General features: G+C 39.3%; 1 protein-coding gene across 6 annotated transcripts in view; it reads right to left on the reverse strand.

Moving 5' to 3' along the window:
- ARHGEF6 (Rac/Cdc42 guanine nucleotide exchange factor 6) overlaps positions 1-15,931 on the reverse strand; it is a 114,642-nt gene that overhangs the window by 17,236 nt on the left and 81,475 nt on the right. For all 6 annotated transcript variants that reach the window (XM_055565544.1, XM_055565543.1, XM_055565548.1 and 3 more), the window contains 3 exons: positions 5,003-5,141; positions 2,213-2,272; positions 131-277 (listed from right to left, as the gene is read on the reverse strand). In XM_055565544.1, coding sequence (XP_055421519.1) covers positions 131-277; positions 2,213-2,272; positions 5,003-5,141 — 346 coding nt within the window. The remainder of the gene's footprint in view (positions 1-130; positions 278-2,212; positions 2,273-5,002; positions 5,142-15,931) is intronic.

A 15,931-nucleotide genomic window follows, 5' to 3' on the forward strand; every position in this document is an offset into this window, starting at 1 on the left:
GGGCAAAGAAGAGGTCCTCAGTTTCTGATGCGAAAGTTCGAGTGTTTGACCTTGATGGGAGAAGACATAAAGGAAGAAACATATGGGAGAAGAGATGGAAGAGGTGGTGTTGAGCTGTGAAACCACTTACCTCACTTGTTCCACACTGTACCATGACTTGTGACATAAAGATCACATTCCCCAAGGTTTTAATATCCTCCCCTTCCCATGCCTGAATAGGTTCCGAAAGGATCTGCAGCTCCAGCTGTTTTCTCTTTCTGAGATCTTGGCACTGCCCCTACGGAACCAAAGCAGAACATAATGGAATAGGAATTCTTCCGAAACAGACCTAAAACAAGACTAAAATAAGATGTGGTTCTCGACTCTCAGATTTCCACTGAGTCCCTGTTCTTCATCGCAAATCCCATCACCAGCTCCATTCTGGACAGACAGAAAGGTCTACTACTTTAAATTGCTGGCCTTGAGGACCCAGACATTTTGTAAGGAAGAGCTACTTCTCATTTTGTCAAAACATCAAGATAAACTGGTAGAAGGGGATTGCCTCTCCCTCCCCGCAAGGAGTATGGGAAAATAAGCAGAATTACATCAAACGGGGACAGTACATTCAGATCTGCTGCTTGGCATCCCCGTTGGCTCCACCTCCCCTCCATCTTGTCTATCTTTGCATAAACAGTGCTTTGAGTTACAAAGCAATCTTATTTTTCTAACTCAGTTTCCAACCAAATAACATCTTAATTTATAAAATAACTCCAAGAGTTATTGAAAAAGAGAAAATTAAACTCCTTATGCCACAGTGACTCAAACTGATTTTATAATGAAACATGTGCACTGTGCCTCACTTTGTTTTGGGACCAGTAGTAGGTTGCTATAAAAAGTACTAAGTTCATTTTTATCCTTAAAAGGATTAGAAAAAGAGATACAACTGAATTGCACAAATACAAATTGAAAATACAAGCCAAGAAACAATATGTAGGCTATAATTACTATATATATATATGACTGTTTCATAAAATGCGGTTATCTTAAAATAATTTAACAGTATTCAATCCAAATTGAATATGAAAATAAGCATATGATTAGTTATATTCCTGTTTCCAAATGACTGTCATAGCATCTTGGGATGTGTTTTCTATAAAATCTCTGCTGTCCCTTTCAGGTAAATGAAAGCTTGAAGAACTAAACTGATACATTTTTGAAGCACCTGGAATGGGAGTAAGTATACTATAACCATCAAAGCAACTTGTACAACATGTAAAATGATTAGAGCTAATTTGTTTTCAAAAGAGACATGTTATATTCAATCTACACAGGAAAAAAGAAAGGGGACAAAAATAACAATAACAAATGCCACAGGTTTCAGTGGCCCTGCTCTATTAGGTTGAACCATGTCAAACTGCCAATATTTGACCATTTTTTGTCTCCCACAGCAAATTTAACCTGATACCTTACTCTCTGGTCTTCAACTTGCTGTTTAACTGTGGACACGTCAGGTACAGATCTTTCAACAGCAACAAAAATGAGGTGATGGTGAAAGGTGTATCATAATCTTACAGCAAGAATCAATAACTGAACATCGATCCCCATCACTTGGAATACTATGGAAATGTCTAAAATGAAGCTCAACTTAATCAATCACCCCAAATAACGTTTACTTTCCTCCTAAAATGCCACCAAGCGGTTTTACATCAGTGGTTTCAAGAGGACATTAAGCCATCATGCTCGAGATTTAAGATAAAGGTATCTTTGATAGCAATCTGTATACGGCAATTGCATTTTAGCTGGTTTTTTTTTCCTTTTAGATTTGATGAAGGATTTCTTTTTCCTATGCAAAGAATAGACTCACACTTTTTGGCATAAGTAGATGAATCCAGTATTGATGCCAATCAGTGAAGGACGAGTTGCACAGACGTAAGGTGAGCAACACAGGGGTAAAGACAAAGAGACAAAAGAAAGCCCCCACCTACACAGCCATGCTTAATGTGGCAGAGACTTCAAATGTGAGTACTTTACACCCTCAGCCTGGCAACCTTTCACAGGTAAGCATGATGTTTGGAAGACAACATTAAATGAAACAATCACTGCAATACGGTCACTAGAGCTTACTGTTTCCACTCCAAAGACCTTTGCAAAAGGAAAGAAACATTACACACAAGTCACTGTTTTAGAACAAAGACTACGAAATAGAGAATAATAATTTTAGAGCAGCACCTACCATGAGAGTTTTGAATGCTACGATTGCTTTCAGAATATCCTGGTGATCTGGATGCGTATCCTATCAAAGGAATACATTTTAAAACAGTATTAAAGGAGAACAGATCAGTGGTTGCCAGAGGGTGGGGTGGGAGGAAGGTGTGGCTGCAAAGAGATCAAAAGAGGACATTTTTGAGGGATGATGGAACTGTTGTGTATGGCATCAGTGACGGTGGTAACTCAAATCTGTACATAGGTCAAAAGTCATAGAACTGTACCTCAAAGGAAAAAATCAGTTTTGCTATATGTTAACTTCAAGATTAAAAAATAAGACAACACTTGAGCCTTTGGAATCTCAGCACATTTAATGATTAGGTGATGAAGAAATTAAGACAGTTCAGAATACATTATATATTTGGTAACATATTTGGTTTTTGAGGCAAGGGTTTCCATTTCCCCTTCTGCTATTATACTGTGGATAATAAATAATAATTATTTGGGGTCATCATTAGGTCATGTTGTTATTAAATGATAAGAGGTAGGGAAATGTAGAAACTGAGTGGTACTCAGAAAAATCAATCCAATCTCACATGCTAAACCTCCTCCATTTTCTTTCAGCAGACTAAACCTGGCGGACGGGAAAAAAATTCCAAGTTTATACCATGTGCTCCTTCTTCAGCAAGCTTATTTGGTCTGCAATTTCACGGGACTTACAATCCCCAAAAGTGAACAGGTTCAAAAATGGTTCTGAGGAGCTTCCCTGGCGGTCCAGTGGTTAAGACTCTGTGCTTCCAAGGCAGGCAGCAACAGTTCAATCCCTGGTTGGGGAACTAAGATCCCACAAGCTGGGCAGTACAGTCAAAAAATGAATTAGCTTCAGAACGAATAAACAGCCATTTTTTTTTAAATGGCTTTGAGGAGTCCACACCTGCATAACTCTTTATGAAAGGAAAGTGGAGCTCCTTGGGGAGAGATCCAGCTAAACTTTGAACTTCAGCTGGAGTAATGGGAAGATATCTGCTGTGCAACCAGCCTCCGGTGATAAAATACAGAGCTGAGTAGACTAAGGGTCTAACCCAAGCCAAGAACAGCACTGCTTATGAAAAGAAAGGTTGTATTCCTTTATAAACTCATCCTTCCCCAAATCAGCTGACCACTGCGAAGTTCAAATGTTACTCTATCATGAGCCGGCAGCCATGCTCAATGATCAGAAAGCTGGATAAAGTGTCTTATCAGATGGTGGATTCATACTTGGGGTATGTATAATCTCATAGTGGGAAATGAAAGGCAGCCAAAGGCAGGGGACCACCAGCACATGGAGAAGGAGTGGAAACAGGCTCCAAGACAGAGGATCCAGGCAGGAGGAGCACCTGGGATTTTATCTCCTCCAGTGAAGCGTGTATTAATATTTGCACTTCAGCACTGAGCAGTCACGGAACCTGAGGCTGCTCATTTCTGAATTTTTGTGAGAAACCAGGAGGGGCCAATCTCAAACGATTCAGCAAATTGGTTTAGCTTTTGGAAAGCCATCCAGGGCTCAACACCTTGCTGGGCTCTAACTGAAATTTCATTCTGGCTGGCATTACTCACTGGCTCCCCACTGCCTGCAGATTTCTGGCAGGTCAAAGAACCTGAGAATGTGGTTTCGCTCAGAGTACACACTTTCAATCCTTACAAATGCTGACATGACCGGCAGTGTGCAACCTTTTTCTTTAAAGATATTCAAACCCTTTCAAACCTCAAAACCTTTCCCCAGACACAGGAAGAACAAGTAGGGTAAATGCAGCCTCCAGGCCCCCCTCACCCACCCACAACCCCATCCCCCAGGCTCCAGCACACAAGAACCACTCAAGAAGCCACCCCTGTTGACGGGCTTTTAATAAGAGGATTTGGGCTCTTGAGGCAAAAAATGCAAGGGGACTTTGATGGAGATATCTGGCTGCATAAAGAAAGAAACTAAGAGTGGACCCATTTATTCTTCTTTCAAGAAATACCAGAATCTTCCACTGTAACCTAGCCTCAGAAAGCTGAATGACTGCAGTGACCTAGGGATAAATGCTCCTGTCTATAATAATAAAAAAAATTTTCTGCGCATTTTCTGATGCTGTTTTGCTTTGTTTATCTCCCACAAGAAAATTGGTTCATATATCAGAGCAACAGAAGATTTCTTGGTGAAAGATCTCTCTGTAGAACCACCATCTGAATCAACCAATGAGCAAGACCGAGGCTGGGAGAAGGGAGGGGAGGGAGAATGACCATGAATATTTAATAATAAAGAAGGAGTATCTTTCAGTTATTAGATGAGTAAATCCGAGGGATCTAATGTACAGCATGGTGACTATAGTTAATAACACTGAATTGTATACTTGAAAGTTGCTAAAAAAAAGACACTAAAAGTTCTCACACAAAAAAAGTGGTGGATGTGCTAATTAACTTGATTGTATGGTCATCATTTCACAAAGTACGTGTATAATCACATTATACACCTTTTAAAAGTCACGTTATACAATCTAAATGCATACAGTTTTTATTGGTCAGTCATACCTCAAAAATAAAGCTAGAAAAAATTAATAAAAATAAGTCCAAAAATTTAAAAATCTTCAGAGGAAAGAAAAAAGTCCCCTTCTTATCTTGTTGCATAAAGAGGAAAACTAAAAGCTCGGGAAGAGGGAAGACTGGATCAAGTAAATTTTGAAACCAAGATTCTTCCTGAACTCCTCACCAAGGCTAGTTTGGAGGCAGACTGGCTGCTGCCTCCATAGCAGAGGTCCATACTTTGTATGCGAGCTTAAAACAGTTCACCTTCCCTTACCTCCATATGCCGTTCCAACTCTTGCAAGAGTGTAACATACTTTTCCAGTCGCATGAAAGGTTTGCTGAGGCTTGTTGTTAAAATGAGGATACCTGGACTGGACGCACCTTGATTTTCCATAAATCGTTCCAGCTCATCACTGGCAAAAGGACGAATATAGTTTTGTTATTGCTTAACATTCCATATAAACAGCTATCGACTGAACATGATTTTCCTGTATTTCACAGCATATAAAACCAAATAAATTTTGTGTAACCAGCCCAAATGCTGTCCAACGCATTTCAACTCAATTCCATCAGCATGGCATGCAGCACTGGGTACAGTGGTGAGCCAGGCACTCGTAACCCCTGGCTTCATTTCCTCATCCAACAATTATTTATTGAGCATCTACTAAGTGACAGGCTCTGTTCTCTGTTGGGAATACAGCTGTGAAGAAAACAAAAATCTCTGCCCTTAAGGAAGCCTATACCCAGAGTCATGGGGTGTACAATCTATCAGATGATCTCAATGTCAGGTTCAGAAAGTCTTTTCTGAGTCACTGCAAACATTTAGTTACTGGCTGGTGAGATGCCAAAGAGAATAACTCACCAAGTGCTTTCTATCACCAGAACATCACTTGCAATGTTCCAGAATCAAGTCCTAAATTCAGACAGCAGCATGTCTCCATGACTAATCACAAAGTCACTTAGCCTAGGATCTGAAAACATACAGCAGGTTACCCAAATAACTCGGCCAAAAATAACAAAAGGACTGTAGGGAATTCCCTGGCAGTCCAGTGGTTAAGACTCCGAGCTTCCCCGGCAGGGGGTATGGGTTCCATCCATGGTTGGGGAACTAAGATCCCACATGCCAAGTGGTGGAGCCAAAAAAAAAAAACCTCTTAGGAACCATGTCCTGCCAACGTGTAACCTTGGGTTTTCCCTGCCCTTCAGCACATTCTGGATTTTCTCCTTTCCTCCATCAGGATTCTGAGTCCTTGGGCCACAAGATCATTATAGTTTACATTTCTGAAAATAGAATTAAAGAAGGAAATCTGCTTTATCACTTGACCCCTCTCCTTCCTTGCTTGCCCATGCATATCCAATCTATCACAAGCCTTCTTGTATCTGTTCATTCCTTTCCATTCACACTGCCACTGACTTAGTTCAGGCCTTCATCTCATTCAGTCTAGTTCACTTCAATAGTTCAGTGGATCCCCTGGCTTCCAGGCTTTCTGGCTTCTGAAACCCCCTGCAAACCACCATTTTACTCCTGCTGCTTTCCTACTTAAAAACCTCCAATTACCTGTGAGATCAATTCTCCACTTTTTAGACTCCCATTGACCCCACCAATCTTCTCATCACTCTCCAACAGGAACCCTGTACTACCAAATGACCTATTTATTCTCCTAGAATACATCTTATGCAGCACTTTCTGACTATGGCATGTTGGAATAAGTTGTATTGTGTTCAAAGAAACTCACTATCAGTGATAACATGCTAGGGGGTGGGGGTGGGGTAGGTTGCATGTTAACCCTACTATAAACACTCTCCCTATCCCTGGGCTTTTGTGAGCAGGAGAGAAAAGAATGGAGTTTCAGTTGTTAAACAGAAACTGTGAATCACACAGAATTAAAGGAATGTCAGAGGAAAAAGAACTGGGAATTGCCACCTTCACGGCAGCTAGAGCTCATCTGAGTGGTCACACCTAACCATCAGTGCTTCCTGTTTCATCAGTTTCTGCAGTCTTGGTCCAGAAGCAGCCAAGGGGATTGAAGTGCCCTGGACTTGAAATCATAAAACAAATTTGGTGACCCTGGATCAGTTACCAACCTCAGCTGACTCATCTGTAAAACAGAGATAAAAACTACTTCCTACTAAAATCGTGAAGCCTAAATATTGAGGTTTATAAGGCTATTGCTTCATGCTAAGTCTTTGCATGCATTTGTTCTTGTTTAATATTCACTACAACATTTTCACACAGGTGTTATCTTCATTTTACAGAAGAGAAACATAAGACTCAGGAAGGATGAGTGAAAGCAAGTAAATAGCTAAGTTGGGGTTCATACCCAAGTCTGTTGGAAATCAGTACCATCTGATGCTTGATGTGGAACACAGACATGGCACGGGCCATCTCTGAGGTCTAAATCATGAAAAAAGGAGGGTGGGAGCTGAGTTGACTTGAATAACACAGGGAGAACTTCTACAAGAAATAGTCCTTTGGACCTAGAAATTATAATACTAAGTGAAGTAAATCGGATAGAGAAAGACAAATATCATATGATATCATATATATGTGGAACCTAAAATATGATACAAATGACCTTGTTTACAAAACAGACTCACATAGAAAATAAATAAACTTATAGTTACTAAAGGGGTAACAGGATGGGGGAAGGATAAATGAGGAGTTTGGATTAGCAGATACAAACTACTATATATAAAGCAGACGAACAAGGTCCAACTATATGGCACTATATTCAAAATCCTGTGATAAACCTCAGTGGGAAAGAATATGAAAAAGAATATGTATCTATATGTATAACTGAATCACTTTGCTGTACACTTGAAACTAGCACAACATTGTAAATCAACTATATTTCAATAAAAAATTTTTAAAAATAGTGCTTAATGCAAGTCACTAGGGAAACACCTAGGTTAGCCTGCCTCTGGGTCAGATTGGCTTAAACTTAGTAAAAAATCATCACATATAAAATATAATTAGGAAAATAACTTGAAGTGGGAGAGTGCATTTGAGTAGAAATGTACTTTTGAGAAAATCACGTTCCTAACTTCTTTTCAATTTGGTAAACAAGTCTTATTTTTCCTTTCCATGACTAAATAACTACCGCATCCTCAATGTTCTACTCAAATTGATACAAGGGTTACAACAATTAAAAGCAAATGTCAATGTGTATTTTACTACTTTCCATGCAACATTCTAACTTCTAGGCTTGTCAAATATTACAAAAGAATTTCTTTAATTTTTCCAATATAACATGAGATCGCTATCTCAGAATAAAACACTGGTTATTGGGGGAAAAAAATAACATTTGACTATTGCAACAAAAGAACAAAATTATCTTAAAGCCACTGCCCATTATGATAAATAGATCCTCAAAGACACATTTTACTTAGCTAAATAAATTTAATGCACAAATTAATATCATTATATACAAATATAATATGCAAATGTATATCACTATACCAAAACACAGTCTGTCTCTCAAATACAGCTTTGAACTTTTATACAGTCTATTTGAAATGTCTTTTGAGTTTAACATGTTCTGTATGTGTGATGTGATACAACACAAGCAGTTTTCAATGTGTGAATGTTGTTTGCAACTCAATATAACCTTATCTCACAGAATGCACACGGTGGATGGGGCTTTGGCACATTCTGGGTTGGGCTGGAGAACTCAAGAAAATTATTGTACATTATAATGACAGTACAGGGCTTAACTATCTCATCTAACAGTGTTTCTGTAGAATCTCTGCATAGATTTCTACTTCGAATGATGATAACTCCATCTAAAGCAGCTAGAAAAGGGTCAGACTCTTCCCCCCTTTGCCTCACTCTCTCGCACCAGCCTTTCTTGGGAATCGCTGTAGTCGGGAAAGTGGTGATGAGACATGAGGAGCTGGGAGGCTGGGTCTGGCCAGTGGAAAGTCCCAGGGATGCCACTCCCACTGGGTTGGGTGGATCTCACTTAGCCCTTTTTTCACTGATCCAGTCCCAGAACCTAGGCTGCCTGCTTCTTTTCTGTCCCCACCACTTTTTGTTTGTAATTAGTCTCACTTGCTCCCTTCCCTGGTTCCTCAAAGACAGAATAGAATCTAGTCTCAGAATTTTCCTTAGGTTTTACGTCCGGGAAGCAAGTACACAGCTCTGGGTTTTTCTCAAGGTCTTCACTGCTGACAACAATGGTAAACAAGAGAGTGAATAAAACTAACAAGAGGAAAGGGACATGTGGTGTTTGTGGTAGCTGCCACAGTAGAGCCGGAAGTGAGGTCCAGATCTGCCTCCATGCTCTCTCTTCCTCTCCCTACTCTGTCGTTTCACACCGGGTCGCTCTCCCTCGTGAAAAAGAATGGATGCCACACTGAAGCATGGGAGAGAAGCGGGTATTTTTGTAAGGGTGAAGTTACTCCCAGAAAGAAACAAAAGCTACAATAGGAAGCCAGAAGGGGAGAGAGAGGGGAAATCCCAAAAGACCTCACCCAGGGCAGAGCAAAAGACCGGGGCAGTCATTCAAATATATGTAAATATGGGGAACATATCAAGGTTGGGGTCTGCTTTATATCTCGAAATCCAGAAAATGGCTTACTGTACTTTTCACAAGGTACCAACACACGATCGTAGCATTTTAAAGCTGTGTGTGTGGTCTCAGTGCCAATCGTCATAAACATTTCTAGTATGCTACTGCCACCTGCCGGCGGAAAGAAAGATGTTCACCTGACTGGCTTGCTCTGACTCGGTGATTAGTGAGTGAAAGTGAAAGTCGTGTCTGACTCTTTGCGACCCAATGGACTACATAGTCCACGGAATTCTCCAGGCCAGAATACTGGAGTGGGTAGCCTTTTTCTTCTCCAGGGGATCTTCTCAACCCAGGGATGGAACTCAGGTCTCTTTACTAGCTAAGCCACAAGGGAAGCCCTTGTGATTATCCAGCTGCTAAATACCTACAACTTTAGCAGAAATCCAACAATGTTCCTGTTTCAGCTGAAACCTTCATGTAAAACAGGATTTTAATCTGAATTTTCATTCAACTATGCTTTGCCTCTAATATGTCAGCATAAATTACCACAGGATGCCTAAAAAATAGCTGAGATTATACTAGAAACACCATTGAGGATAACGCCAAATATTTTAATTTTCATTCCTTACATGTAAATAAGTTATTAAGATAAAAATTCAGTTCTATGGGACTCCAGTAAGTCTTCCATCAATTCAAGGGATATTATAAAATTCTCAAAAAAATCACTAACCATATGTAGAATAAACAAGAGGCTATGATATAGCACAGGGAACTATATTCAATATCTTGTAATAACCTATAATGAAAAAGAATAAAAAACTATATATATATATATATATATATATATATAAAGTCTTCCCAGGTGCCCCAAGTGGTAAAGAACCTGTCTCCCAATGCAGGAGACATAAGAGACTGCGGGTTCAATCACTTGGTCAGGAAGATCCCCTGGAGGAGGGCATGGCAACCCACTTCAGTATTGTTTCGTGGAGTATCCCATGGACAGAAGAGACTGGCAGGCTACAGTCCATAAGGTTGCACAGAGTTGGACACGACTAAGGTGACTTAGCACACACGCACACGCACGCACACACACACACACATACGCTGAATCACTTTGTTGTAAACATGGAACGTTGTAAATAACTATACTTCAATGAAAAAAATCATTAACCAAAATCCAGCCAATAGGATACAGCAGTTTTCCCCCCAAAGTAGAGAATCTTTATATTAACTGTGGAACAAATTTTAAATCATAATGTTTGAAGGAATCTCTACTGTTATTTATATTTTAAACTCCTAACATGGATAAATACAGACTCAGAAGCGTTTTAGCACACAGAATTACAACAGAAAATTCTTCAGTTGTGAACTTTCAAAGATGCGAACGTGGAGCTTACTAATGAAGACCTGTTGGAAATGGAGGCCCAGAGAAAGGATGGAGGGAGACAAGAGGAAGAAGTAACTGCAGAACTGAATAATTTCACGACGCAGGAAAAGGCAAGGGGATTTTCTTTATTTGAGGAGGCTCTGTTAGTCACAGGACCCAAACGTAGAACAGTACACAAAGGTTGCAGCAGCCATTCAGACTGCAATCCAGTGCTACCGTGGCATCTCTGATGAGAAGGAAAAAAGAGCTGCTAGCCAGACATCACTGGATTGTTTTTTCAAGAGGGTGGATAGAACTGAATCCTTCAAGGAACCAGAACCTGTGCCATCAACATCAAGCATGAGTGAAATTGCAGCTTGCCCTCCGTCTCCTATTGCTCTACCGTCTCCCACCTCCTCTTCGTCCTCCAGCCAGTAACTCATCTAGCCTGTTCACTCGATGCCAGCTCCTGTATGCCAGCTGTTGTACTGTGCTATTGTGCTTTTCAGGGTATTGTACTGTAAGATTGAAAATGTTTTAAAATATAAATTTATTTATTTTAATTGGAGGCTAATTACTTTACAATATTGTATTGGTTTTGCCATACATTGACATGAATGCGCCATGGGTGTAATTTTAAAAAATTTTAAAAATAGAAAATAAATAAAATGTTTTTATTTTTTGTGTTTGTATCTTACGTATTATTTGTGCGAAATGTATTATAAACCTACTACAGTATAGTACTATATAGATGATTGTGTTAGTTAGGTACCTAGGCTAACTTTGTTGGATTTATGAACAAATTGGACTTACAAATGTATTCTCAGAATGGAACTTGTTTGTATGTAGGGGACTTACTGTTTCATATAATATTGCTTATATGTGGAATCTAGAAAAATGATACAGATGAGCTTATTTGTAAAGCAGAAACAGAGACAGATAAAGAGAACAAACGAATGGACACCAACATGGGAGGGATGGGTGGGATGAACTGGGAGGCTGGCACTGACATATACACACTGGCATTGACATATACGCACTACTGATACTATGTATAAAATAGGTAACTAATGAGAACCTACTGTATAGCACAGGGAACTCTATTCAATACTCCGTAATGGCCTCTATGGGAAGGAAATCCAAAAAATAGGGGATATATATTTACATGTACTTGATTCACTTTGTTGTACAGCAGAAACTAACACAACATTGTAGAGCAACTATACTCCAATAAAAACAATAATAAATAAATATAAATAATTTTTTTAAAGACAGAAAATCCTCTAAACACTACAAAAATCTTCATCTGAGGTACACCATTTCTTTCTGGTATTTATTCAGAATTGCTATTCTTGGATCAGAAAAAAGAGAATATGTACTCATATGTAAGCTAACATAATGGGGATATCTTTTTATAGGTATTAAGAAATTTACCCTTATCCACACAGGATATTTAAGTATCCATCACAGGAAAAATGCCTCTGAACCATTTTGTCTTTACTGAAGATAAGTAGTAAAGTATGAAAACATTCCTGGAAATAATAAAAACAAATTCAAGACTGGTGTTCCCTTGCGGGAGGGAGCAAAGGAGGAGCAAGAAATATTGGAAAGTGTGCACAGGGCTCCAATTGCAGCTATAATTTGTTTCTTAAGCTGAATGGTGGGAATGTGGGTGTACTTTATTTTTTCTCTGCTCTTTGTGTGCTTGAAATGTTGCATGATTTTTTTCTAAAAAACAACAAGTAGCTGGAAGATGAATAAAGTACAAATGAGGAGTGACAGCAACTACCTTGCCGGGTACTTTACGCACACTGTTTCATCGACTTCTCACACCAACCTGGCAAGGTAGGTGGTTTAATTTTCACTTTACAAGTGAGAAAACTAAGGTTTGAAAGTGAAGTGAATCCTGTTTACAATAGCTAGAACATGGAAGCAATCTAGATGTCCATTGGCAGACAAATGGATAAGAAAGCTGTAGTATATATACACAATGGAATATTACTCAGCTATTCAAAAGAATGCATTTGAGTCGGTTCTAAAGAGGTGGATGAAACTGGAGCCTATTATACAGAGTGAAGTAAGCCAGAAAGAAAAACACCAATACAGTATATTAATGCATATATATGGAATTTAGAAAGATGGTAACAATGACCCTATATGCGAGACAGCAAAAGAGACACAGATATAAAGAACAGACTTTTCGACTCTGTGGGAAAAGGCAAGGGTGAGATAATTTGGGAGAATAGCATTGAAACTTGCATGTGAAACATATGTGAAATAGATGACCAGTCCAAGTTCGATGCATGAAACAGGGCACTCAAAGCCAGTGCGCTGGGACTACCCAGAGGGATGGGATGGGGAGGGAGGTGGGAGCGGGGGTTCAGGATGGGGGACACACGTACACCCATGGCTGATTCATGTCAATGTATGGCAAAAAAACACTACAATATTGTAAAGCAATTAGCCTCCAATTAAAATTAATTAATTAATTTTTTAAAAAGTGAACTGAATCACCCTGGATAACACAGCTTCTAAGTGGCAGAACTGTAAACTGAGACAATATAAAAGTGGTAAAAAGTTTAGGATCTAACAGCAAGGACCCAACAGAAGCAGAAGAGAATAAGAAGAGGTAGCAGGAATATACAGAAGAACTATACAAAAAAGGTCTTAATGACCCAGATAACCATGATAGTGTGGTCACTCACCTAGAGCCAGACATCCTGGAGTGTGGAGTCAAGTGGGCCTTAGGAAGCATCACTACAAACACAGCTACTGGAGGTGACGGGATTCCAGTTGAGCTATTTAAAATCCTACAAGATGATGCTGTTAAAGTGCTGCACTCAATATGTCAGCAAATTTGGAAAACTCAGTGGTGGCTACAGGACTGGAAAAGATCAGTTTTCATTCCAATGCCAAAGAAAGGCAATACCAAAGAATACTCAAACTACCATACAGTTGAGTTCATTTCACATGCTAGCAAGGTTATGCTCAAAATCCTTCAAGCTAGGCTTCAGGAGCATGTAAACCAAGAACTTCCAGAGGTACAAGCTGGGTTTTGAAGAGGCAGAGGAACCAGAGAGCAAATTGCCAACATTCGTTGGAACATGGAGAAAGCAAGGGAATTCCAGAAAAACGTCTACTTCTGCTTCGCTGACTATGCTAAAGCCTTTGACTCTGTGGATCACAACAAACTGTGCAAAATTCTTAAAGAGATGGGAGTACTAGACCACCTTACCTGTCTCCTCAGAAGCTTGTATGCCGTACGAGAAGCAACAGTTAGAAACGGACATGGAACAACTGACTGGTTCAAAACTGCAAAAGGAGTACAAGCCTGTATATTGTCATCCTGCTTATTTAACTTACATGCAGAATACATCATGTGAAATGTTGGGCTGAATGAATCAGAAGCTGGAATCAAGATTGCTGGGAGAAATATCAGCAACCTCAGATATGCAGATGATACCACTCTAATGGCAGAAAGTGAAGAGGAACTAAAGAACTTCTTGATGATGGTGAAAGAAGAGAGTGAAAAAGTTGACTTGAAACTCAACATTAAAAAAACTAAGATCATGGCATCCAGTCCCATAACCTCATGGCAAATAAATGGGGAAAAAATGGAAACTGGCAGATTTTATTTTCTTGGACTCCAAAATCACTGCGGACGGTAACTGCAGTCATGCAATTAAGACACTTGGTCCTTGGAAGAAAAGCTATGACAAACCTAAACAGTATATTAAAAAGCAGAGATATCACTTTGCCTACAAATGTATATATATATATAGTCAAAGCTATAGTTGTTCCAGTAGTCATGTATGGATGTGAGAGTTGGACCATAAAGAAAGCTGAGCGCTGAATAATTGATGCTTTTGAACTGTGGTGCTGGAGAAGACTTGAGAGTCCCTTGGACTGCAAGGAGATCCAACCAGTCAATTCTAAAGGAAATCAATTCTGAATATTCATTGGAAGGACTGATGCTGAAGCTGAAGCTCCAATACTTTGGCCACCTGATGAACTGACTCATTGGAAAAGACCCGGATGCTGGGAAAGATTGAAGGCAGGAGGAGAAGGGGGCGAGAGAGGATGAGGTGCTTAGGTAGCATCACCAACTCAATGGACATGAATTTGAGAAAACTCTGAGAGACAGTGGAGGACAAAGGAGCCTGGAATGCTGCAGTCCATGGGGTTACAAAGAGTTGGACATGACTCAGTGAATGAACAATAACAACAAAAACTGAGAGGAGGCTGGTCCTCTTAATTAAGAGCAACAAGCTACACAAGAGGCCAGCTAGGTTGCTAGAGAGAACCAGGGAAAGAGACAACTAAGGAGGGCCAGAAGAAACTTCAAACACTGGTCTCAAAAAACTATCCCTAGAATGAGATCCCAGAAATAAACCCAGATACCTATGGTCAATTAATCTTCGACAAAGGAGGCAAGAGTATAAAATGGAGAAAAGTCAGTCTCTTCAGCAAATGGTATGGGAAAGCTGGATAGCCACATGGAAATAAATGAAGTTAGAACACTCCCTTACACCATACACAAAGATAAGTCAATATGGCTTAAAGACTTAAAAATAATACAGGACACCATAAAACTTCTAGAAGAGAACATAGGCAAAACATTCTCTGACATAAATTGTACCAGTGTTTTCTTAGGTCAGTCTCCCAAGGCAATAGAAATAAAAGCAAAAATAAACAAATGGGACCTAACCAAACTTTTAAGCTTTTGACAGCAGAGGAAACCATTAACAAAACGAAAAGACAACCCACAGAATGGGAGAAAATGTTTGCAAACCATGTGACTGACAAGGGGTTAAATTCTAAAATATACAAACAGCTCATACAACTCTATATCAAAAAATCGATCCAATCCAAAAACGGATTTGACATTTTTGTCAAATAAGTAGACATTTCTAAGTAGACGTTTCTCTGAAAAAGACATACAGATGGCCAATAAGCACATGAAAAGATGCTCAGCATCACTAATTATTAGAGGAATTGCAAAACAGAACTGAAATGAAGTATCACCTCACACAAATGGAAAATAACAAATACTATACATATATCCTTACTCCTCTTTCTTCTCTTAGCTTAATTAATAGACAGAAAATTATTATACTACTAATAATTATGGGAATGTATTATTGGGTTTATAACATATAGACATGATATGTATAACAAAAATAGCACAAAAAGGGAAGTAGAGAAAAAGAAAAGGAAGTAGAAATAGAGCTATACTAGGAGCAACGTTTTTATATCTCCCCAGAATTAAGTTACTGTTAATATGAAGCAGATTCAGGCAAGATGTATATGGAAAGCCTCAAAGCAA

Source organism: Bubalus kerabau, chromosome X (genome assembly GCF_029407905.1).
Source record: "Bubalus kerabau isolate K-KA32 ecotype Philippines breed swamp buffalo chromosome X, PCC_UOA_SB_1v2, whole genome shotgun sequence".
Taxonomy (NCBI): Eukaryota; Metazoa; Chordata; class Mammalia; order Artiodactyla; family Bovidae; genus Bubalus; species Bubalus kerabau.